The sequence below is a fragment of the Medicago sativa genome, chromosome 5 (genome assembly GCF_051527215.1).
Source record: "Medicago sativa cultivar Bolivia chromosome 5, Bolivia_mono, whole genome shotgun sequence".
Classification (NCBI taxonomy): domain Eukaryota; kingdom Viridiplantae; phylum Streptophyta; class Magnoliopsida; order Fabales; family Fabaceae; genus Medicago; species Medicago sativa.
Window position 1 is genome coordinate 18612899 of NC_140753.1, and position 26976 is coordinate 18639874.

General features: G+C 31.1%; 2 protein-coding genes and 3 non-coding genes across 5 annotated transcripts; 4 read left to right on the top strand and 1 right to left on the bottom strand.

Moving 5' to 3' along the window:
* Window positions 1-1439: 1439 nt before the first annotated feature.
* LOC146920745 (histone H3.2) lies at window positions 1440-2172 on the bottom strand. Its single transcript, XM_085714194.1, has one exon. The coding sequence runs from the start codon at window positions 2058-2060 to the stop codon at window positions 1650-1652; it is 411 nt and encodes a 136-aa protein (XP_085570320.1). The 5' UTR covers window positions 2061-2172; the 3' UTR covers window positions 1440-1649.
* Window positions 2173-16865: 14693 nt separating this feature from the next.
* LOC146920746 (transcription factor MYB41-like) lies at window positions 16866-18923 on the top strand. Its single transcript, XM_085714195.1, has 3 exons — window positions 16866-17326; window positions 17557-18294; window positions 18545-18923. Exons 1-3 carry the CDS (start codon window positions 17064-17066, stop codon window positions 18579-18581), a joined length of 1038 nt encoding a protein of 345 aa, XP_085570321.1. The 5' UTR covers window positions 16866-17063; the 3' UTR covers window positions 18582-18923.
* A 3668-nt stretch (window positions 18924-22591) lies between these two features.
* On the top strand, window positions 22592-22752 carry LOC146920747 (U1 spliceosomal RNA). Its single transcript, XR_015012915.1, has one exon. It is a non-coding gene; the product is annotated as a U1 spliceosomal RNA (small nuclear RNA).
* Window positions 22753-24553: 1801 nt separating this feature from the next.
* LOC146920748 (U1 spliceosomal RNA) lies at window positions 24554-24714 on the top strand. Its single transcript, XR_015013028.1, has one exon. It is a non-coding gene; the product is annotated as a U1 spliceosomal RNA (small nuclear RNA).
* A 1411-nt stretch (window positions 24715-26125) lies between these two features.
* LOC146920749 (U4 spliceosomal RNA) lies at window positions 26126-26276 on the top strand. The gene has a single exon (XR_015012908.1). It is a non-coding gene; the product is annotated as a U4 spliceosomal RNA (small nuclear RNA).
* Window positions 26277-26976: the final 700 nt, after the last annotated feature.

Sequence of the window (26976 nt, forward strand, 5' to 3'; positions counted from 1 at the left end):
TCCTAAAAGTTTTTGGTATCATGATAATGCACATGATGTTCGTCTTATCAACAGGATGAACTCCTCTTCTAAACAATAAATCACCTTATGAATGTTCGCATAAATCTTTGCCTGGCTTGAATAATCCTAGAGTTTTTGGTTTTCTAAGTTATGGATTCACTCTTGTTTATCATCGGCTTAAATTTGATTGTATAGCTATAAATTCCATTTTTATTGGTTACAAACCAGGAACCAAAGGACTCCTCACATCAACGAGAATGAATTCTATGTTTCAAGAAACGTATATTTTGAGGAATTAGTGTTTCCTTGTAAGCCAATCCTAATGCATCTTAATCTATTCATTTGGAATGCGCTGAGGTAAGAAATTGTAGCCCAAGTGACAGTCAACAAAGTGATTCTGTGCCACCATTTATCTTTGATCCTGTCCTTGCCTAACCAAGTAACCCAACAAATATAATTGACCATGCTAGCTGAACCAATAAATTCAGCACATTTGATTGATCCTGCTACTGTTGAACAAAGTAACTCAACACATTTAATTGATCCTGCCATAGCCACTGATGTACATCAGTCTGTCAAACAAGAAGAAAATCTGCACCTACACAACGAGGATATCACTAGTTGATCATGTGATGAATCTTAGAAGATATAGCAGCCAATAAAAAATCATCCTGGCTGGCTATCTAGAAGATTATATCAAGCAACTTTCAGATCACTCATAGTTTATCAAGCACAAGGATCTAGTTTATCAAGCACAAGGATCCATTATTCACTGCCTTGGCCATTTAAGTGGTCAATGATATCGTCGTAGGAAATGATCTGTCACAATTTCAACGTACGAAAGGTATTCATCATAAGTCTTTTGGAATGAAAGACATTGGAGGGCTGAAATTCATTTCAGGTATTGAAGCAGCCCAATCAAATAAAGGTATAACCCTTTGTCAGAGGAAATATTTCCTTGACTTCAATAGTAGGATGGTTCTCCAGACATTGATGCAGCAAGCTACAAAAGATGATTAATCGGGAAGAATATAGGGCACTTTCATCTGCAACATATGAGCTGTATCCTGCAATAGGTTGTTTGCCTCAACAAAGATTAAAAAAGAACATCTGCAAAGACACCAATTCATTATTGTGGCAACCAAAGTGCTCTTCACACTGCGGCCAATCCAATATTTCATGAACAGACGCATTTGGATATTGATCGATCCTCAGACCAAGTCATCCAATGACTCCATCACATAACATATGTTCAATTAGTAATCAGTTGGAGATCAGCTAACAATTTTGTTTGTAATATGATTATCCAGTTCTGTTTCTTTAGTTATACGAATACTGAGTCATTTGTGGTAGCCCTTATCTAGTATATAAGAAGTCAAGTGGTCCTTCTTGTAACTTTCATATTCATTGATTAAAAATGTGGTATATTAACAAAGAACTTAGGAAAATGATATTCAATTCAATTAAGAAACAGTAGAACAGAGCATCATCACAAGATAACCATGGGTTAACCTTCACAACATAATATAAAAAAACAACATAATCAGAATCTGAACCCTATTTTATTTTTTTTAGACAGAGAAATTAAACCTAAAACTAACTAAGAACCACAACTAGCACTAGTAGAACTTGGATCATGATAACCAAATCTAAGCTCTCTCGCCTCTGATTCTGCGAGCGAGTTGAATATCCTTAGGCATGATAGTAACTCTCTTAGCATGAATAGCGCAAAGGTTAGTATCCTCAAACAAACCAACAAGATAAGCTTCAGCAGCTTCTTGAAGAGCGGAAACAGCACTGCTTTGGAATCGGAGATCTGTTTTGAAATCCTGAGCGATTTCACGAACAAGTCTCTGGAATGGAAGTTTCCTTATGAGAAGCTCGGTGCTCTTCTGGTACTTGCGGATCTCACGAAGTGCAACAGTTCCAGGACGGAATCTGTGTGGCTTCTTGACTCCACCCGTTGCCGGAGCAGATTTGCGAGCAGCTTTGGTGGCTAGCTGCTTCCTTGGTGCTTTTCCGCCGGTGGATTTGCGAGCAGTTTGCTTGGTACGAGCCATGGCGAATTGAAGAATTGAAATTAGAGAAAGAGAGAAATTAGGGTTTCTTTGTGTTGATTTCAATTTGAATTTGCGTTGAGAAAGATAAGTGTTTGGTGTAATTTATAAGGGAAGATTGAAAATTTTGGGACGTGAAAAAACCGGGAATTGTGAAAATTTGAGATGATGAAAACGGAAGATCGTGTCCGTAGATGGGAAGGTTTATCGACGGTTGTTATTCTCTGGAACGAAGGGCACGCGGATAGCTAATTCCAACGCGGATAAGAACCGTTGATTGGAGAGTTTATCGACGGCTGTTCTTCTCATTAAGGAAGGCACAAGGATAGTCAAATCCAAACGATATATGCAAATTCATTTTAATTGTTTTTTTTTCTTTTGATGGAATTCTTTTTTATTTTTAATAATTCATTTTAATTGTGTTTGTATGTAAGTTATTCTTAAAAATCCTTTTTAATATTAAAATCTTGTTTGTTTATAAAAAAAAATTAATATTTTTTTTGTAGACATTAATATAATGTAGATCCTTAAATTATTTGAGAATTTTTAAATAGGTTCTTAAACTAAAAAAAATTGTTATATCAAAGATTAAATTACACATGAATATAAAGCAATCGGGAAACAAGTTGCTCACTTCAAAATGAACTTCAACAACAGGTCACAAAAAAAAATCGTTTATTGCTACTGTAATTATGATCAACTAGTGAAAAGACAGAGACTCTTTTTATTGCGCTAACGTTTGAAAATTATTAAAGATTTTTTTTTTTATGAAATTTTCATTTTGATTAAAACTAAAAAAAATAAATGTCTGTTGCTTTCAAGTTATAACGAATCAAACTAATAATAATTATCTATTTCAATGACACCAATAATATAACCAAAAAATATAATTTAAATTCTTTTTTTAATGACACCAACAACAATTTTCTTATAGAAAAAAGATATTTAGAGGTATAACTGAGATAATGAAAAAGTAAGTATAAATATATTCATATAATTTGATATATTTTTTAAATGATAAACGAAAAAAAAACCAAACATATATATATATATTCATATCATGTTTGTTACATTTTTTTTAAATATTTAAATTTATTCTTATCTATTTGTTACATGTGTTATTTGCATTGAAAATTAAGGGTATTTTTGTAAATAAAAAATCAGCCCAAAAAAGCTGAAAGGGCTTTTTTTTAGGCTAAAATATGCTTTTGGTCCCTGCAAATATGAATTCATCCCTGCAAAATTTTTTGTTTTTTAAAATAGTCCCTGGCCCCACTTTACTGATGATTTAGCACAATTTTGCTTACGTGGCATTAGTTGACTGTGTAACTTTGCACCGTTGGCAATCATGTGGCAATTGTTTCAATTTAATTATTTAAAAACCATTTTTTAAAACAAAAATATATATTTTCAAAATGAAAATAAAACATTTAATTTTAAAAACCAATTAAGTTTAATTAAGTAATTAAAAATTTAAAGAAACTACAGAAAAGGGGGAAAATTCATAAATTTATCCCTCTGTCCAAAAATTCATAGCCAAGGTCTTCAACAAAAAAAAAAGGCTTAAATGCAATTTTAGTCCCCCAAGTTTTTAAATTGAGCAATTTTGATCCCCTAGTTTTTTTTGAGCAATTTTAGTCCCCCATGTTTACCCCCTTTTTGATTTTAAAGTCCCCACACTCATATATGGTTGGATTTGTTTGAACTCTATGATAGTAACATAAACCTTTCACACTTGATCAATTTCCCCTTCTCATTTGTTCTCTTCCATTCTCCCTCCCCTCAGCAGCACAGTTGACTTCGTTGAACCCTCTTTGTTTCCGACAACAGCCCTGCCGTATTTATCAACCAGAAATCAACAACTCCCATCCCACCCACCACAACCATCGTCATCACACATTCCATTCCCTTCACTGTCATCCTTCAACAATACTTTGCCGCAACTGTTTAACCTGTCACCATCACCCACCATAACCTCATCCAAACTCCAACATACCCTCACTTCCTCACCACCAAACTCACACATACTTTGATATCCAAACTCCCACATACTTTGCCGCAAGTGTAGTGAATTGGGAGACCACATGGAGAAAGAGGAAACATAGAGAGGAAGAGATGAGAAAGAATTTGGTTTTTTTAAATCAATTTATTAATTGCATATTGAATTGGACAATCTTGGTTGATTTTTCTTAGTATTAATTTATGCTATGTGAAAGAATTTGATTTAGAATCTAATTCTAGGTTTGTGTTTGGTGGTAATGAGAAACATCAGAGCCATGGTGCTTGTTGAGATGAGAATAGAAGATATGAAAAGGGAAAAAGTGATGGTGTGAAAGGTCTATCTTACCATCATAGACTTCAAACAAATCCAACCATATATGGGTGTGGGGACTTTAAAATCAAAAAGGGTGTAAACATGGGGGACTAAAATTGCTCAAAAAAAACTAGGGGGACCAAAATTGCACAATTTAAAAACTTGGGGGACTAAAATTGCATTTAAGCCAAAAAAAAAAAAACTGAACAACAAGAGAGACCATCTACCTCTTGGATCTACAATAGTAACAACAAGAGAGAAGCATTGGTAAGAAACAAAACAAAACAACACATCACCATTTACAATTCACCATGAACTCAATTCATGACAAAACATCATTTGTTTCCAATCCATAAACAAAAACTAACAGCAACCAAACCAACGTAAAACAAATTCAAGAGGGACAAAATCACTTCTTTTGGAATATGGAAGAGAACTGGAAACGTAAAAAACCCAGCTCTCAATCCATCGCAACTTAAGACTCGTCCGCCACCATCCTCCGCCACTAGATCTGTCATCGTCGGCGACGGCCACAACGTTACCGTTCTCACTTGTTTTCGTTTCTGGGTTCGTTTATGAGTTTGCTACTCAAATTCGAGATTTTGTTTAGGATTTGATTTTGTTTGAGATTTGATTTTTGTTGTGATAAGATTTGATTTCGTTTATGGGTTTGCTACTCAGATTCTGGGTATCTTTCTCCCTTTTCTCTACAATTGAATGTTGTTTTGATTGGTTTTAATGGTGATGGAAAAAATTGTGAAGAATGTTACAGAAGAAGAAGAAGAAGAAAAGGGTTGGAGAAGAAGAAGAGAGGAAGAGCATGATGATTCTTTAGTTTTTAATTTAAATTAAACCTTTTTTTAATTTTGAAAACTAAATTTAATTTTAATTAAAATGGTTTTTAAATATTTTAAATAAGGCAATTGCAACATGTGTGCCATGTGTACGTTCTTGCACAGTCAGCGAATGCCACATAAGTAAAAATGTGCCAAATCATCAGTAAAGTGGGGTTAGGGACTATTTTAAAAAACAAAAAAATTTGCAGGGATGGATTTCAAAAAAAAAAAAATTATCAGGGACCAAAACCCAAACTCCTCATATTTATATATAAAGTATAGATACATCTTTATATATAAAGTACAGGTACACTTTTGCACATATTTTATAGCCTTGCATTTTGATATTTTGAGAGTTTTTAATGTATAAAGTAATGTTTTTATCTTATTTTTACATTTTGGGTCAGATTTGATTGCTAATGTAACTATTTGATTAATTTCTGTATTTAATGTGTTATGTCATCTATCAACGTGTAGGCCATAACTTTGGCTTCGGTTATTCAAATGAGGCTTACAAATAGGCGTTGGAAAGCTAAGGAAAAGTCCTACAACATTCATGTTGAACGAAAAGCTTAGTTCGGACTTCTTGATGGGCAAAAAGGCGAATCTCTAAAGCACTAAAGTTGATTGCTGGTTTATGGGCCATTTAATCTCTTATAATAAGTCGAATTGATATCTCTATACCCAAACTCTTGCCCAGGCTCGGTTATATATATTAGGTTAATGTTTAGACCTATAAATAAGGTTGAAAACAACCAGAACATGGTCTTTCATTATTCATGTTTATGAGTTCTTATGTTATTTTATTCTTATTGAAATTCATTTGCATAACCTGCTTAAAATTGTACGTACAATAACTAATTGATCGGTTAAACATCCGTCTGAGGGTATGATTAGAATAAAACGAATATGAATATATTTGTTTCAGAAAACCAAGTTTATACCAAAAAGAAGGTATCAAGAACTCGTAGGTCATGTACTTTTTTTTTGCTACAACATAGGACATGTACGTTATATGACAAATAAAAAAGTGACTCATATAGCCATGTCTCAATCAAGCAATGATATTGATGAGAGCTTTTACTTTTTCGTCAATAGTTTGTCACTGTAGTTTCCAATTTAGTTGGTCAAGATTTACTCTTAATGGAAGAAATGGTGAGTCAGTCAAACATTTGACTGCCATACAGGTTAGTCTACCAATATATTTTACACTTTTCACGTAGATTGAATATCAATTTCTAATAATTGTCAATTTTGTTTGAAACAAAATAACACATATTAAACGTCTATGTTCACTTGAATAACACATTTCATATTTCATGGATTAGATTGAATTTACAACATGTCTTTAGATAAATGTCTCTAGATTATGTTGTAGGTTCCATATAAAATGGACTAGTTGAAAAATTGGTTCATCATGGACCACTTTTTTTCCACAGTTAGATTAGATGATCTACCAAACCTTATCATGATCCACCTGTACCAAATCTCACCCCAACTCCATCATTGCACCCTCTCCTCTCTCTTGGTTTGTCTCCATCCAAATCATATATTGTTCACTTTCTTTTTCAGATTTAGTTCAAGTATAAAAGAAATTTATACTCATTTTCTCTTTTGTTTCCCCTAAACCCAATGCAATGGTTCACTGTTCATGGTGGTGGCAGCAGCGGGTTTCTTGTTCTTTGTCATAGTCTTGTGTTTCTTGTTGTTGCTTTGTATGAGGTAGATAGCCCCCAAAGTATCAGGTACCAATTGCATAGGAGGATTTATCTCATTGCATAAAGATTCAAAAGCCAACATTAAGATTGAATTGTGAAAGTAGTTACTGTTCTGATTTGATTCTTTTGTATGATTTTTCGTCAATTCTCCCCAAGATTTTTTTTTTGTTGTTTTGTAGATTTTAACTCTTGAAATGCTGCTGCTACTTGTCATCTCTTCAGAAACATTCTTAGAGGAAATAACAAGTGAATTGTTGCAGCAAAAAGAATTAGGAAGAAATATGGTTATTACTTATTATTATGAAATTGAAATTAAACTGATCAAAAATCATATGTAAAATTTTCTAGTTTGGTTGAACCAATGATCACCACTCATGTTGCTCACTAAGGTTTTTTTTTCTTCCCAAAATTTAAGAAATGAGAGGTGAGAGAGAACACAAGAGCAAATTTTAGAGAAAATAAATGAAATAATAAGATGTGTGTGGTGCATAGTATTATTGTGCTTACATATTAATCTAATGGTTTTAATTATTGGTCCATCATGGACCAATACTTTCATTGGTCCAGCCTAAATGGCACCTATGTTTTAAGTTTTATTGCTTTGTACTTTAGAACCTTTAATTATTAAGTAAGAAGACCTCTTTAATTTTGACATACTTTTCTATTTTTTATCATGTTATCCACTATACCGCTAGTGATGAATCTAGCCGAAATTTTACGAGGGGTCAAATATATAGAAAAAATAAAATATATTTGAATATGTTTATCCTATGCAATATTACAAAGGTTAAGATAGTTAAAAATGGTAAGTTTTATTGAAAGCAACAATTATCTCAAAATTATGTCTTTAATACAAAGTGCACAAGTTTTAAGATAAACTTGCTACTTATGACCCTTTAACCTATGCAAATTTGCACATGATAGAAAAATCGAATATATTTTTACGAATCTTATTTTTAAATTTTTCGTTGTTGATAAAACTATGTGTGTAGTTACTATAGAGATTGAAAGTGTCAAAACAAGAAAAATAAATTTGATTATCAAATGATGATTTTGTCTTTCATATTTCTACTAATATTTTTTCATAAAGAAACTTATTTGGAGTAAGTAAATCTACATTGCTAAACATAAGAATACAATAGTGTGTGTGTGTATATATATATATATATATATATATATATATATATATATATATATATATATATATATATATAAAGAAAATTGGGTAGCCAAGGCCACCCCAACGTGACAATACCCTCTGCTCTGCTCCTATATACCTCTATTGCTTTTTCAGGGGTTGATGTTATGTAATGTTATATGAGAATAGCAAGATAGCATAACATGGGAGAAAGAAAGATAATAATGTGATTTAAACGCAAATAGAGGATTGTAAGTAACATTCGTTAGAACACTTAGTGTAAGTAACATTTACTAGAAGACTGTATCTATGAGTATAAATATGATGGATTTTGTTAGATATGTATTTTTCTCTCCCTATTTAATGTTGTGCTTTTGAATACCTATGACCATTTTGTTAATATCTCCAAATTCTGATATAAGTATGCAATTGTTGTATCTTTGTTTGATGTTAATGATAGTTCAACATATGAACAATAAGGTTTGTTGATTTGTCTACATCATACATTTATTTTTGTTGTTATGTTTTATTTAACAAAGTTTTCAACCATTTTTTAAACCAACACATCATAATAATTACTTTACTTTTATTAGAAGTATTACAAATAAGATTTTGTTGAACCAACAATTAATTTGGGTTATGAGAGATACGTATTTGAATTTATTATCAAACAATCTTGAATAATTCCTAAAACATTAATCCCAGTGATTTTTCAAAATATCTCAGCCCGACTTTTGTTTGTAAATCAAATGAAAACAATGGTATACATATGGAATGATTTATTAATGAGTTTTTGAATGACATTAAGTGCTCAAGTATATCAAACCACAAGTTTAGGTTAAAAAGAATGTTTTATGGTAATATTTTTGAATGACAAAGTGTTCAGGTATTTCAAGCAACAAGTCGGTGCTAATGAGTTTTTGAATGATATAAATTGTTCAGGTTTTCCAAACCACAAGCCGATGCTTAAAAATGATGCCTTGTAATGCTAATGAAAATCACTGATCATACAGTTGAGTTATGAAATGGAACATGGGTAATAGTCAATGATTTGGTCAAAAACTTTATTAGGGCAACTATGATGCATGCGACACCGAGAATGAATATGGTACAAAGTGATCCAAGAATAGAAGAAAATTTATTTTGAGTCCGGAGTGAATATTTTATTGTTTTTGGGTACATCCATATGCAAATTTTACAATATACATACATATGAATATTCATAATCAATTTCATCCATGTTATGCAAATTCTACAACAAACTTGCATATATTAAAAAATAATCCAAGTCGTTATTTCTTTACATATTCATTTCTACAATTTCAAACAATTCACACAAATATGGTTCAAGTATATCTGAGGAAGATATATAACCCTATTTTGTTTTTGAAACAATATTCGAGTCTGATTTATTTCACAACATTCAATAATGGCACAACTACAATTATGTTGTAACTATGACACAAATAACCCTCAATATTTTTCGTTGCTTAAATACGTCACAAAATACTTTGTATATTTATTTTAGAATTTAATTACAATTTCACGTTAACTATTTTTTTAAATGAAAACTGCAAATAAAAATAATTGGAAATTGCATGTGATTTTTGTGGTGAGGAGGAATCACATGTGATATATTTGTGGTGAGAAAAAAGAAAAAGAAAAACTTAGATTATTAGATTTCATATCTGACATGAATCGTCAAATATGGCGTATTTATTAGTAATAGAATATAAGTTGACACCCCGCAGAACTCCCACCCCGCAGAAAAAGTTAGATTATTAGATTTCATATCTGACATGAATCGTCAAATATGGCGTATTTATTTGTCCATCCTATATTGTCGTCAAAGGAGTAGGGGGGTTGGATGTCAATGGATGAGATGAGATTAGATTTAAAATTTGAACAACTAAAGTTGCTTTTTGTTATGTGTCTCTAATCGGTTAAAAGAATAGGATAATAAATGGATTTTAAAAACTGGAGGGCACTGACGTCTAAACTTTTTGGAGTTTTTTTTTTACAATATATGTTTTTTAAATAAAAATAATCTATCTATATGTATTAATTAACTATATTTTAAATGTAAGTGTATGTCAATTTTTGTAATGATAAAAAAAATAATTCATTGACTTAATTATGTAAATTTGTGACTTAATTATGAAAATTTGATTTTGATGTTAAGTTGAATGCAAAGTGCTTATTTATATTTCAGTACATCAATATATTATATTTGCATACACAACAACATAACTGCCTAAATATTTATAATTAATGCATGTATTAACAACATTATAAAGGTCATTATATTTCATTCATATGATTTCAAAACCATTATAAATTTGCATAAAGGTCATAACAACATTATCCTTCATAATTCAATGCATGCAGACAACACACAAGATGAACGTTTATGTGTTAATCTATATTTATGTATAAATTTGCATTGTATTTCTATGTAAGTAATGCATATGATGAGCATGAAAATCAACTGAACTCGAAAACAAATCTCATCACCAACAAAGTGGGCACTACCACCAACCTTTATTGTAGTTTCTAAATTAAATATCAGAATGAATAAGGTGTATTTACAAAATTCTAGTTAACATAATTGTACATTAAGCTATCAACATGAAAAATACAGTATAAGATTTTATCAATGAGTTTGCTGATTTTTGGATGTCATCCTTTGAAAATCTAAAACATGTAGGATAAGTTTACAGTTAGAGTAATATATTTTATACCATTTATTCATAAAACAAACCTTTACAATTTTTAATTATCTGATTAATTATGCAGTTATATGTACCAATTGATGATTGTTGTGACTTGTGGTACCTTATAGTTGCCTATATCAAAGAAAAAATGTTGTATCATATTGATCATTACTTTGAGAAGCCGAATATCCATTCTAGACAAGACACCATTCAAAATATGATATTTTTTGATCCAATCATAGTATATAACAACAATTCAACGTGTATATGACTAATTATATTTCGAAAATAATTTCATGCAGTGGTATGTCATAACACAAATGTCTCAATCTCTTAATTTATCTGCTAACTTTCTAGATGATAAACTCAATAAAGATATGTGATATGTTTCTGATCCAATGGGTTACTTAGGGACTGATTTTTTGTAATTTTTATAACTACTTTTTTTTTATTGTAAACAACAAAACATTCTCAATCTATTAACATCGTTTAACATTTGAATAACAACCAACATTCAACTGTTTATGTATTGGATTAGATGGACTAGAAAAATACATTAAACAAAAATGAATCTGCTGAGGTGAGATTTAATTATTAAATAACATTTAACCATTTTATTACAAATTTGACTACTTTTACAATAACCTAATTTTAAATCATATTCACTACAACAATTTGAAGAAGTCATAAGGATGAGGTTGATGATGAGTCTACTACTTCGTGAACACAATTTCTTGAAAAACAAGTTGATAGATGATGCGGCATAAGCTTGACGTACCAAACATTTTGCATAGTTGGAAGAACAGTAGTTGGAAGGATAGTCTTGTGAAAGACTTCGCAAACTATCATCTTGTGTTTATGATTACTTTAATATTTCTCTAGTTTAATTTGCCCAAATGATTTGAATTAGCGTCGTTTGTCTATTTTGAAGTATCACATAATGGTGTGGTAATTTGACAGTGGTTTGTCTTGGATTCCATTACAACTATTAGTGACTAATCTTTGCCTTAATGAACTTGCTTTACCATCCATTGTGAAAATCAAATAAAGAAACAAAATCAAATAGACAAATGCAAAAAATTTGGCATCAACTTTTACAAAATGAAAATTGGTATATAAACGTTCTCACGTCTTGCAAAAGACACTTTGTAGTCCATTGTAGCAATGACACATCATAATTGTTTCTTTGAAGGTTAAGACATTGCCTTATTTATATAAGATCTTTATAATCAATGAATTGCATCCATAGGTGTTGAATCAGATCTGCAAAAGGCATTTATGTTAAACTTGAATTTGCGAAACCAACCAATTTAACACACTAATTATCTTAAAAATGACCCACAATCAAAACATAAACAACACTTAGACTTTTAAATAAAATAGTTATGACAATTATGCTAAATCCAAATGAGACAATTATTATGCAGAAAATGGCAATTACATGATTGAAAGGAAAACTCCACCAAATTAATACGAGTTAAGTTTTATGGCTAACAACTGAACCAAAACAAACGAAATCAACTAATGACTTTAAATCACAACAGTCCAACAAAAACCTAGATAAGGAAATTGAATCTACAATTAACAAATACATCCATAGTATTGTCTAAACATCTCTATCTGTAACCTTACTACTAGACATCTCCATCCATGATTTTAACAAATACATCCATGATAATTGAACCACTTCTGATAAACGGGACACCCATTATATGTTACTTTAATACTATAAAATAATTTTGTTTCTACAACTAACCCCTCAATCCCGTTTTCTCCCATTCATATTCAATCCTCTTCTTATTGTCACATTTTCTCCTATTCCTCTTCAATCCTCTTCTGATTGTCACATATCGGCCTAAGACATTTTTTTAAAATTTTTGTTAAAAATTAATGTGTATGCTAAAAAAAGTTATTTTGATTAGTTCTATTTTTAAGAAAAATAAATTCATTTCTTTATAATTTAAATGTCAATGATAATTAAATTTAAATATTTTTTCAGGGTAAATTTTAATAATTTGTTATTAATTTTATAAATTAGAATATAAAATTCACTTTTAAATAATCATATTTTATCGACTTTAATAATTTTTCGTACATTTTAATCTTATTTTGTATTGTTTCATATTTTATAATAGGGTTGAAAATTAGATGTTAATGAAATGCTGATTATATTAAAATATCAATGAAAAAAATTACTGAACATGAAACAACACAATAAAATTAAACGCTATTATAAAATATTAAAATTTCAATAGAGAAAAACATGCATTCGAATTTTGATTATATTAAAATGGACTCACAATACTATTTTTCTCTGAAGTGTGTTAAATTTATTCTCTTTTGCTAGATTATTATAAATGAAAAAATTATTAAAGGAGGAAAGTGTAGATTTTAACACAAGAGGGGATGTAATTCAAGCATCTTTCAGGGAAGAGTAGTGAAATATTTTCTAATATATTTTACATAAGAGGGGAGAGATGTGTATATTTTAACATAAGAGAGAAGATGAGTGTAATTCAAGTATCTTTTAGGAAAGTGAAATGTAATTTACTCAAATACTATATATATATATATATATATATATATATATATATATATATATATATATATATATATATATATATATATATAGACACACACACACACACACACACACACACACACACTAACTTTTATTATTTGTTCATACTTTGCTAATTTTTTCTTTTCAATATCAAATAAGAAAATTAATTCAGCCATATAAGTTTTTTTTTTTTTTTAAAAAAACTTACTCCATTAATATCAATTTGTTTAGGGTTTAGTGAGAAATGTATGCTTAAAATAGAAGAGATCGCACACACATTCAAACAAAAATGAACAAGGTCAAAAGATAGCAAGTTGGTTGATCTCACCCAATTCCCTTACAACATTACATCCATCAAGGAGTACTCACAACCAAAGATACTCATATTTCATGCATTTTAAAAAATATATATAAATATTGAAAAAGAAAAGGAATTAATGTTTTTGTCAAATTATCCATATTAATCGTTGATGTATATCAAAATTAAACACTAGGGATAAAGTGTAGAAAAATGATTAAAGAGAGTGAATTAATGTCAAGATATCATAATATATTATACTATTGAACAAGTTTCATAAGTAAAATGTTCAAAATTTCCTATAAGGTGTTTGGTAGAGTCTACACTCTAAGTTATTTTGCTTCTTGTTTTCAATATTACCATGATGCCTTTTGACTTATGTTTTGTTGAGTACTACATATGATATTCAGGTTGGTTATCCGAAAAGGTGTAAAAAAAATTTTGAAAAGCAAATGAGGTAAGAGGTTGAAATATTGCCGACACATTTCACCAGTTCATAGATTCCCGTTGAGAAATATTTTTGTTAATGATGTCACACCTTCTTTGGAGAGCATATAAGACCCTTGAGCTGTGTTACTTTTGAGAGGTCAAAATTATCTAATTGTGATCAAAATGTCAAACAATAGACTTAAGACAATAAAAATAAATAAACTCATATACGTGTCAATTGTTCTTTGTATCTGTAACAAATTGTGACATTCAGTTTTTTTCCTTGTTTGTGAGTGATATGTCTGTATGGATTGTTTTGCAGTTCCTCGATACATGAATTTCCACGTATAATAATATTAATGTTGAATTTGGTTTCAATTGAGTTAATGCACGATCACAATAGTAATTATTTAGCGTAAATCCAAGTGACAATCTTTTGTAAAAAAAAAAATTATCTTGTAAATGAGAGATATCCCTTTTTTTTTATACTTTACCAATTTGATCTCGTTTTAACATCAGACTTAATTTTTCCTTCAAAAAAAAAAACAAACATCAGACTTAATTTTTTTCTCCAACATTAACATCTTTACTTAAATTGGAGCGGGGCTGCACCGATGCAGTCATTGCTGAGACATAAAATTTAAAAGGATTAAATATGTTTTTTATCGCTATAAATATATCAATTTTTCGTTTTAATTTTTTTTAAAAATTTCTTTAACTTTTAGTTCCTAAAAATTTCCATCTTCACTTTTGGTCCCTACTTTTAAGTAAACTCATATATAGAATCCATATTTTTGAATAAAATTTTGTAGAAAAATTTATAATATCATAAATAATTTTTTTATCAAAACATGAATTATATATTTTTTACGGTTAAAAATTCATATTTATTCATCTTTTGTTAAAAAATTCTAATTTTTTTTGGAGAGATTTTTGCAATATTCTAAACATTCATGCATAATTTCATTGAAAAATACAAAAGCTACACATGATTTGAATTAAAAATAGGGACAAAAAATGGAGATTGAAAATTTTACAGTAACTAAAAGTGGAAGGAAAATTTTAGAGGGACTAAAACAAAAAGTTAGTATATTTAGTATATTTATAGGGATCAAAAACATATTTAACCCAATTTAAAAAGTCACAGTAATTTAAATTCTCAAAATTTTGGTACAATATTGAATGATAATTAAATCCATCCCATGATCTATTATAAATTAGCTTCTTTTGTCTCTATCTTTCCTACCACACAACTATAACACCCCTAGATTGCGTGAGAATCTTAGTTCTTCATTTTAATAATGTTATAATATTGTCTTCGACTCTAAATGGCTACCAAAAAGTTTGCTTTATGGGATGTAACATAAGAGGAAACACTGTGTTGGCGTCTGAGAAATCTGAATGAAAAAGGTGTGATTAAGGTTAACCCTACAATGAAGACAACATTGATCGATTGGGAGCAGGTGGAGACTGCTTAATGCTTGAGAGAATTATCAACGATGCAGAGGTTTGGTTGGTAATAACAATGTATTGGGAAGCATGCAAATAAAAAGAAAATGACAAAGTTGATGACACCATTGTTGAGAAAACAAGCAACTCAGAATTTCTTTTTAAATCTTTATTCACCAAATCTTTGAATATTAAGGTTGGCCAGAAAAATCTATACCAGAAAGTAGAGTGACTAATTCTGAGGTCTAAGATGATTAACAAATAATCAAGTGGTGCAATTATTAATGTTGCTTGTAGGTTTATTCATTTTATTAAAATTGTAGAACCTGATGCTGAACCTATGCAGAAGGTACGTATGGCTTGGTAATCTGTCATTTTAATTATGAAAAGCAAGGTTTTAAACTGGGGTGACAATCATGGTCACATGCGGTCTATGATCTGGATATATAGACCGAGAAAGTTATCTGAACTGGAGCACTCTGACGTTTAAGTTAGTAAGTGAGTAAAGAGTGTGAGTTTTAAAAATGGAGAAATTGTGTACCTTGTATTGTTGTGAGAAGGAGTATTTATACAATCCTAGGAAGGTGTTGAAGCGTAAAGGGAGGAACGTTACAGACGACACCCTTCAATGGTGTGCTCTGGCAGCCGTTGGAGGCATTGAACTTGTTGAGATGTTACAAATTTCAGGAATTTTATGCCAGGTGGATTGGTCTTCGGGTCAAGTGTGCTTTAAAAGAGGGTTGTGACGTGTGAGGTCGCAAGGGATTGGGCCTTGGACTAGCCCAAAACCATTATAAAATGTGCTAAATATAGTTGATGCTCGTGATCGTAAAACAAAAAAGGTCTTGATGTTATAATTTAGATCGTTGTCGGAGACTTTTATTTAAAATTTAATGATAAACTAATTGAACAACTAGCATTATTTCAGAGTTAGAAATTTATTTAGTTTTCCTTTTCATAATTAAATTCTGCGTCACACCCTGCAACATCCTACGTACGTTTGTTCATGGCCATGCAGTTCTGTTTTTGCTACTCTCATAATCATGCATGTCTTGATTGTATCGAAAATTTTCAAATAATGTTGAGGAAAACATTATTGGTCAAAGTCACAATATATTAATTAACTATAATGATGAAATTCAAACTAGCACTTTAAGCCTTTCAAACCATATATGCTAGCACGCACTTCAACAATTTCAATGAACTTACCTTTATTTTTAATTAAACGACACATACACTACCTAATCCAGTAATACTAAATTTCATAATAATATTTTTGTAACAAAATAAAATTCTCTCCTTAGCTGAAAAATGCCAAAATAGTCTCTAACTAGCTAGGTTGCTTCTTTGACACTTCTTCCTCAAATGTCAGCTCATACGTGTTAATTAATTTCTTGAAGAAAAAAATAATAGCAAAAATGATGGCATACTTTGATTTTACATATCACACTACACCTATAAAATCCCACATAATATTGCAACCTATGCTAAGTTTCCTATAACCTATAGTTTTGTCTTGGAACATTAATTCATTGTGCAATATTATTATGGGTAGGTCACCATGTTGTGATGAGATTGGTGTAAAGAAAGGGCCATGGACACAAGAAGAAGATGAGAAGCTGATTGATTATATCAACAAACATGGCCATGGAAATTGGGGAACACTTTCAAAGCGTGCTGGTTTGAATAGGTGTGGGAAGAGTTGTAGGTTAAGGTGGACAAATTATTTGAGGCCTGATATCAAGAGAGGGAAATTCACTGATGAAGAGGAAAGAGTTATCATCAACCTTCATTCAGTACTTGGAAACAAGTATATTTCTTAACTTGTTTTTTTATGTAGAAAAATTTGAAATAGCGACGGAATTTCAGAGACGGAAAAAATAAATTCGTCTCTAATTCCATCACTAAGTGTTAGAGATGCCAACTTTTGATGACCGATTTCTTTTTTACCTTTGATTTTCGTCAATATTTCAACTATTTTTAGTAGCTTCATTTATTCAAGAGCTATAAATAATGTGATTTTTTTTATTTGTTGTGTAGGTGGTCGAAGATTGCAGCTCATCTACCAGGACGAACAGATAACGAGATAAAGAATTATTGGAACACAAACATAAGAAAAAAGCTTCTCAAGATGGGAATTGATCCTGAAACTCATAAGCCAAGAACTGATTACAATCACCTCATGAGTCTTTCAAACTTACTTGGCATGTCAAATATAGGCAACACTTTTAGCAACAACCCTCTTGGTTTACAGCCAGATATTACCCACCTAGCCAAAATGCAATTGTTGCAAAATATGTTGCAAATTATGAACACCAATAATTCATTTGGTAACATGGGAAATTTCCCTTATAACCCCTTAGGGAATATTAACCCTAGCTTTAATCCATTCAATTTGTTTTTGAATGGAACAAACACAATTCAAACTAATGAGCCATTAGGTTTGAGCGGTGGTGAAGAATATGCTATAAACCCTAGTTTATACTCTTATGGACAAAGTGAGTCTTCAAAGCAGGATATTTCAAAAGGTGGATCAAGTTTACAAGATCTTGATTATAGCAAAATGAGAAGCATTTCATGTGAAAATCAAGAAGAAAATCTACTTCCTGCTTTGGTTGCTTCCTCTCCTAGAACTGGAATTTTCAATCAAATGGAAAATGATTGTAACAAAGCTCAAATGTCCATTGATCACTCACCTTCAAATGCAATCTTTGATGATTGGGAGAAGTTCCTTGATGATGAATCAAGTGGTGGCTCCTACTGGAAAGAGCTTTTAGAGTAAGCAATCACTAACTTAATAGTATTATTTTTCCAAAATTTCTTCACTATAATTTAATTATTTGTTATAGTTTTTAGCATTGAACTTTTATATTTTGCAAAATGCAAACAATATGGTCATGAAGGTGTTATATATAGACATTAGACACACACATACATGCATGTGTGTGTAGCTTTTGAAAAGAGAGAAATTTACAATGTCTTCCATTAAATCTTGCTTTATTTTAATTTATTCCTTTTTATTTTGCAGCTTGACATCCACTTCTGCGTCACAAATTTCGTGGTAGAGGAATAATTGATTATTCTTGAGAATAATCACATCAACACATACTCAACGAAGTTCGTATAGTTTGATTCATTAATTCATATTATGGCTTTCATAATATTATATTTGTTTAGATTCATTTGTAAGTTTATACATGGGATGTAATAATTATATATTGTACTTTTCTGTTGTACAAAACAAAAACATACACATGCATATTATATATGTAGTTTTATGTTCTTTACATATATAGTTATAGAGACTTTGTACTTCACTGGAATTTGTTCTATTTGTATCAAATACATTTTTGTAATTACAATTCAATATTCTAAATATTTATTTCAATATAGTTTTGATACTTGAAGTACGTACTATAGATTATTTTACGTAATTTTTTTTGCCGTGTTAAAATGTGACAAATCTAAAATCGTTAATGAATACATATAGTTTAAGCATTTGACTTTGTGTTATAACGTATAAGTCAACCTTGTCGCAACAATTTCTCGCCGGCTAAAGAAATTTTGCATTATACAACTATCACATCAAATGATGAATTATCATACATAAGCTGAAATTAGAAGCTAGCTAATCCGTTAAGAACTTAAAATAATTTTTCATTGGAAGTGATATATGTGTCCAGATTCCGGACCTCACGTTAGGTTAGATTGTTTACGTTTGGAACAAGTTAAAAAAAAGGGTTAAAGATCGACAAGATGCAAAAGGCCATAGCTAATGCAACTACCCCGTTTGTTTTCAAGTTCAATAACGAATCTGCCTCATTGAGATATTGGTTTAGGTAGGAGAGATGATGCAATTGATTGTCATTAATCAAAGGACACAACACAAGTTATCCTCCCTTTGGAAAGCTAATTTAGTTCAAAGGACACAACACAAGTTATCCTCCCTTTGGAAAGCTAATTTAGTTTCTAGAAGAGTAGTAACTTTATACAATGGGCATGTTTGGATAAACAACTTATTTGCAGCTTAAAACGCAAGCCCTTATGATAACTATTTATGCATAAGCTTCCATAAGTTATTTCTATAGTAAATGATAAAATAAAGTTAAATTGTTTTTTTAAAGGAAAGTTAAATTGTTTTTGTATATGCTATAAGTTGTTTTTATAACCTATATTGAAAAACCTTTGAAAATTAGCCAAAAAAATCTTATGAAAATTGGCATAAGTTGTTTTCATAGATTCTTTCAAATAGTGTCATAGAACTTATGTCAATAGAAAAGTTTAAATAAATCAATTTAAAAAACTCATTGATGGCAGAAAATCATATAGGGTTTTTGGTTCCTTTTTAGAGTCAATTTAGAGTAAAAGTTGCTAGTTTAAATGTATTTTTGTTGAGTTTTGTAAAGAATTCAATAGAAAGTCATGAAAGGACAAGAACAAGAAAATATGCTTGAAACAATGGAAATCCACCCAAATCAGACAACTTTGTGACTGTGTTGTGCTTGTTACAAGTTTATCACCGTTGATTCTTGGGGCATAGTTGTTACAGAAGTTTTGGTGTGAAGACATGGAGTGAAGAAATAAGTAAGATTCAACCTTGTTATCACTCACGACGCCTGCTACCAGCTGCCTGTCGCGAGTTTAGAGAGAACTCTTAGGATCAGCCTCACATTGAATCGCGTTACTGGCTGCAATGGTCGTGTTGCAAGATTCTGAAGGAAATACAATATGATTACCCTGGTCATAGGTCGCCTCATGAGATTAATACTTGTGTCGCATGCCGATTTTCCCTAAATATCACAGAAACGCGATTTCGACATATTAGGAGCGACGAGAGCAATTCAATAGCTAAGGAATCATCAATCGATAATCTTTTACTCATGTTTTCTTATTCATATTCATTAGCATATATTTATAAATTATGAGTAGTTAATTCTCTCTAAGTTAGATCATGAAAAAGGAACTTCCTTGTAATTGTTTGATCATAAGTACCTTTAATTTTTTCAATGAATTCAGTTCATTACTTTGATATTTTATTCGGTTATACTCTTGTTCTTGGTGCTTTTTATGCATATAGGAATGTCGATAATTTTTTTATATATATTAATGATTACTAACCGTAACTTTGATGGATCTACCTATTTTAACCGTTCAATTATCGATTAGCTTAGACATAATGTAATGATAATTATATGTACTTAATTTACGTTCTCAAACCTTTGAGGGTTATGAGCTCACTTAAGACAATAGACCGTTGAAGAGAATTAGTGATTGGCCTAGCTATTTTGCTCAAATGTCTTAAAATTAAGTAATGAGTTCACACTAAATTCATAGTTTGAAGTCACCCAAACAATTCAATGAAGGGAATCTAATATGACCTAGTCGTCAATACTCTCTGTTAAGTAAATCAAACCAATCCGATTATCAAGTGCCAACCCCCTTTGTTACATAATCTTAATCATCATCGTAGTAGTATTGCATAGGTGCATTCAATTATAAACACATGAAAGAAAGTAGAAAGATAAAATGAAAATAAAAAATTTGAAACTCTATATGTTGTTTTTAACTTAAAGTAGTGCTCCTTGATACCCATATGCGATAGTAGAAATTTGGGTTAAATAAGGATATGATCCTCATAAATATACCAATATTTGATTTTAGTCCCTCTAAAATATTATTTAGGTTTTTAGTCCCTCTAAAAATTTTCATTTATGAAATTAGTCCCTGCTCAACATTGAGTATTACACTAGAGCAGGGACTAATTTCATAAATGAAAAATTTTAGAGGGACCAAAAACCTAAAGAATATTTTAGGGGGACTAAAATCAAATGTTGGTATATTTAAGGGGATTATTTACTTATTTAACCCTAGAAATTTTAATTTGATTGACCTTTTATAGAAATTGGGAGCTACATACCTCTTTTTTAATGACAAATTTTTATTCAATATTGTAGATGGGAAAGATTACAAGAGGTACTCCACCCACAAGTTGGAAGAGTAATATTTGTTTGGACACAGGCTCAAATAAAAATATTTGGTTACACAAAAGACAACAAAAGGATAAAGGAATATGAAATTAAGTGATTTCAATTGATGTAATTATATTATTTTTGTTTAATTTTGTTTAATTTATGCGAATGTGTTAAAATAATATTGATTTGAGGTTATAAAAGACTTTCTCCAAGTAAGAAATTAGTACAAGTGATACTATAACCACAACAAAAAAAAAAAAATATCAAACTGAAGCTGCCTGTTTATCTAATCATACAATTAATCAGGTTTACAAAACATTCATAGAGTAATGTTAGAAAGTGGGATACTGATACTATACCTAAAAAAGGACGTCATCAGACTCATTTGTCAATACTTTTTTTTATAGATGAACTTAGTAAACCTCGATCACTTTGATGATGTAGAAAAATAGGATCGTTCATGACTCTTCTGTCTTCAGACTCATATATCATTGGAGGGTGATTGTTCATCTTGTTGATAGTTACTTGAAAGGGAAGAAAAGTATTAAAAACATATGTGAAAATTTCAAGGCAACAAATATGATAATTATTTACTAATAAAATCAATCAATAGTCATGGAACAAGCAATGTCAGACAGCCAAAACACAAAAGCACATGTTTTTATCTCAAAATTACAACATTGATATGAAAGATGCATAAGATATTAAAATGTGATCTCAAGGTTAATGTAATAAAGGTTGAAAAACCATACATATGAATACCTGTTCTGTAAAAACAGAATTAAAGAAAAAAGATGATATCAAGGAGCAAAAGGTTTCTTTGGTTTCCGTAAGAGCTTTGGAAAGAGACATGAAGGCTTTTCTACACAAAATTAGTCATTTTTAAGATCAAGTTGATTTTACCCAAAACTTCCATCAATTATATCTACATTCCACAAGTACCACATGCTTAATTAAATATAAAATTTGAATCATAAATGGAGGTAGCAAATAGTGTATAAAACTGTTGATCCGTTCCATGTTATTTAAGTCCCACATCGGATAGTTTAGAGTGAATGGCATGGAGCATGGGGTATAAAATCAAGGCTCTGATTCATTGCAAATTACTTACCTGGATGGGGTCAATGGGTGATCAAGAAGGCCCATGGCCTAGGCAAGTGTCCTCCATTGCACTTTGGAGGGGTGCTAGCCTAAGGTCTACCCAAGTGGTGGAGCCTACATCATAATTTGTTGCTGCTGGGGCTTGCGTTCGCGCAGCCCCTTCCAAGTCTAGTTGAATGTTGAATTATTATTTTTTGGGTACTAATTATGTAATTAGTACTCTTATAATTAATCAAGGTCTTGGTCTGTTTGGATTGAGAGTTTTGGAAGGGGGGAGACTATTATTTAAGAGTTTATTTCTCTTTCTAGAGATTATTTCTCCTGCTAATTCGTCTTGAGGCTGGATTCTATTCTATTCTCCTGTTATTTTTTTTTTCGTGCTGAGGTGTGACTATATGATCTCCTGCTCTTTTGTTCTATCTATTCAAGTTCCTTGGCTTTTGAAGATTTATGATGCAAAGGTTGTTTTAGCCAAAATTTATCAAAGGGGGGAGATTGTTAGGTCTGTAGACATGTGTTGGCTACATTTTGTTAAAACAAGAGTTCTACTAAGATGTCGGGCAAGATGTCTTGACATGTTGGTGCGACATCATAGCGTACCTTGATTCGCAATCTTGGAAGATTTGTTTTAAACGTGAGATCACTGAAGATTTTATTGAAGATATGATTCACGTGGACTGATTCCAAGAAACGTGTGATTCTAGAAGCTGCAGAGGTCGGTTTATGCATTACCGCGTATTTTCTAAAATGGATGTTAAGACATTTAAGGAAATAATATATTTGCTCCTAGAAAATTGTGAAGACCATATATTCGTTTTGGTCTGCTGATTGTTTAGCCTGTGAAGAAAAGCCCATTCAGAATCTTGGCTATATAAAGGAAGACTCAAACCCTTGTGAAAGACTTGAAGCCGTCATATCAAAGATAGAGTCTTTTAGGATTTCGTGTCTTTCTTAAGCCTTGTGCTTTATTGTATACCTCTGGTTGCTGCCATTGATTATCAAAGCACAGAGTTGAGTTGTTTAGTTGAGTTGTATTGGATAAAAACCATCGTTTGATAAAAAAGTCTTATTAGGTTTTTGAGTCCTTGATGTGAGCCACTCTTGTATCACGTTGATGCATAGAGTTGGATTGCAGCTGAGCTGTAAACTCAGAATCACTCAAAGCTTGTAAGCAAGAGTTGATTCTCTGTCTAGGAGTGTGTCTCCATTACTGTTATTACCTTTAGGACGATCACTGAGATTGTGATTAAGAGGAAGTGAGAGAGGGGGGGGGGGGGGGGGGGGGATTTCTCATATCTAGGACTAGGAGAGTCTTAGGTAGAAATTACACGGGTAGTGATTAAGTGAGAAGGCAGTGAACTGGGATTGTTCACGTGTGAGCCGGGGGTGGTTTACATAGGACTTTGAATTAATACTATTATAGTGGATTTTCTTCCTGGCTTGGTAGCCCCAGATGTAGGTGACGTTGCACCGAACTGGTTTAATAAATACCTTGTGTTATTTCCTTCCTGCACTTTACATAATTGTTGTCTGTGCTGTTACGATGTCCTGACATTGCAGTTCGTCATTTCTGATGTACTGACATCATATACGACATTTATCCACTACGTTCCAAAATTTCATTGTGCATTTCGTCAAATGGGGAGATGCACATAATTTTCCAATGCCAATTAATAATTTAAGGAAAAGTATATCTCAAACTCCATTGATTTCCATCAAAACTTTTCTTGCAGACTTTATCTCAAACAACTAAAAAACTATTAAAGTTAACTTTGAATCCTATATGCTCAAAGTGAAGCAAAATAAGTAGAGTATGAGCAAAATATTTTTTCCCTGACACGTTGTCATTTACAAATGGGAAAAGGCTGAAAAAACAAGTACTGGAGTCAAAAGAAGATATTGGTTACCCATATTCTGTGATTTAATATCATCTATGACTAATAAGATATACCATTGCAATTTTTTCAGTTACCTGGATGGGGTCGATGGGTGATCAAGAAGGCCCATGGCCTAGGCAGCTGACCTCCATTGCACTTTGGAGGGGTGTTAGCTTAAGGTCTACCCAAGTGGTGGAGGCTACATCATTATTTGTTGTCGTGGGGGCTTACGTTCGCGCATGCCCTTCCAATTTTAGATTAAAAAAACTTTTGGTACAAATTTTATTTTAAAATTAATTACTAATTATGTAATTAGTACTTTTATAACTAATTAAAGAGGCATGCTAACTAACTAATGCCCCTGAACCGTTAGTTATGAAAATATAAACTTGCCAAGACCTGATAACCGGATCATAATCTGCGAACTGAAGATACTGCAAGCGTATTATTAGATTACTACTATATGGTCCTCGTGAGCATAGCTCAGTTGGTAAGGACAATGCATAAAATATGCAAGGTCCGAGGTTCAAACCCCGGCCACTACCAAAAAAGATGACTATTATATGACTACTATATGTGTTAATGTATATCTTTTTATCATTATCATATTATTATATTAACTCTTAACATAAAATTATGCAGAAGTAAACATCTCTGCAATATTTTTTAGAATTATTCTGTATTGCACCCTGTTAGATATGACTACTATATGTGTTAATGTATATCTTTTTATCATTATCATATTATTATATTAACTCTTAACATAAAATTATGCAGAAGTAAACATCTCTGCAATATTTTTTAGAATTATTCTGTATTGCACCCTGTTAGATAAGTGCAAGAAGATTTGGTAGGGAACATATTCATTGGAAACTAATTTTCCAGTCTCTACTTTGAGTTTCCTATTTGAAAAGAGTTGTAAATCATATAAAAAATATCATTTAATTTTTGCAGGCGGATTATCATATGTGAATGTGTTTCTATTTCTATATCGCATAATATTGCAAGAGGGACTGGCAAGAGACGTAATATTACAATGCACTATGACAATCATTATGCAATAGGCTTATAGAATTATAAAGGTATCTAGAAGAAATTTGAAACAAAATGTAATTGGAAAAAGGTTTCATTTTTAATGTTTCATTTTTTTTATATGTGTCATTATTAAAAAGAGTTTAGTATTTGGTTCTTTGAAACTTGGCAAGTTTCAGACTGATGATATAATCATACTGCAAAAGGGACTTGGGAGAGACTTAATATTACATTGTATTGTGACAATCATTATGTAATAGGCTTATAGAATATTAAAGGTCTCTAGAAAAAATTTAAAACAGAATGTAAATTGGAAGAAAAAAAGTGTGGATGCTTTATAAAAAATCCGATTTGATTTGATATTAATGTTGTATGTATGCAGATGTTGATGTCTACTGCAGAAGATCAAAGATCCAATGCATTCCACCTTGGAGTTTTCAGTTAGAGTTGTTCAAGATATGATAAACAAAGTCTTAACCCTATTAACTCAAATGCTACCGATTAAGTTTAAAGTTTAAGGAAAAGAGTTACGAGTGGTGGCTTAGCAGCAAATTTTCCTAGTCCTAATAAGAGAAATTAGACGAGTTTAAGGTTATATAGAAAACAGGTTAACCAATGTTTAAAATCATCTTTGCACTTGGGGTAATGACGCAACTAGTGAGTTTCTAACCGAGGTGCCTCTATTGGTGATTGAAAACTATTTCCAAACCCCCTCTTAGGCTTGGGTCCAACTCAAGCCTTTGAGAATTTCTTGAAGGATTCTCTTCCGGGTAAAGTCTTAAAAATTTTGTTCAATATTTATTCTGAAAAGTAAAAATCATTCAACTCTTACAGTTTGATCATGCTATGCTGATTTTTTGCATTTCAATATCAAATAGGCAAATTAATTCGTTAACCCAATATTAAAAAACCCTACTCCATTAATATCCATGCTTCAAATTGAATGCTTCAAATCATAAAAAAAGATAACAAGGTGGCTCCCATGCATAAGGAGTGTTGATCACTTGATTGAGCACTCCTATACTTATAATCCTGTAATCTTCAGGACATAAGATTTAAGAAATCTTGTAATCCTGGGAGGTCTTACTGGAGGCTGAATAACCATTTCTGCACCACATGATCTGTCATCCAAGTCAACGTAAAAAGCGGTGCTAACGGCTTAAAACATCCACACATACGATGGAGCTTCTTTTTTCTAAAAGAAAAATTTGTTGATAAAAATTGATGTATTTATATTATGAAAGATGCATCAGTTTTTATTTAATGGTGTTGATTTGATCACCTCATAGTATACTTCTTTCCATAGTTATATAGATTCATTCTTCTCAATGTGAATTTAAATGGATTAGTTTAGATTTTTTGATATCAAATTTTGTTGACTATTTTGTCTTTTATAAAACGGAACAGGGGATATACTTAGGTGGACACCATCTTAAATAAAAAAAATAAAAAATTAGACACACATAAATGATAAAATT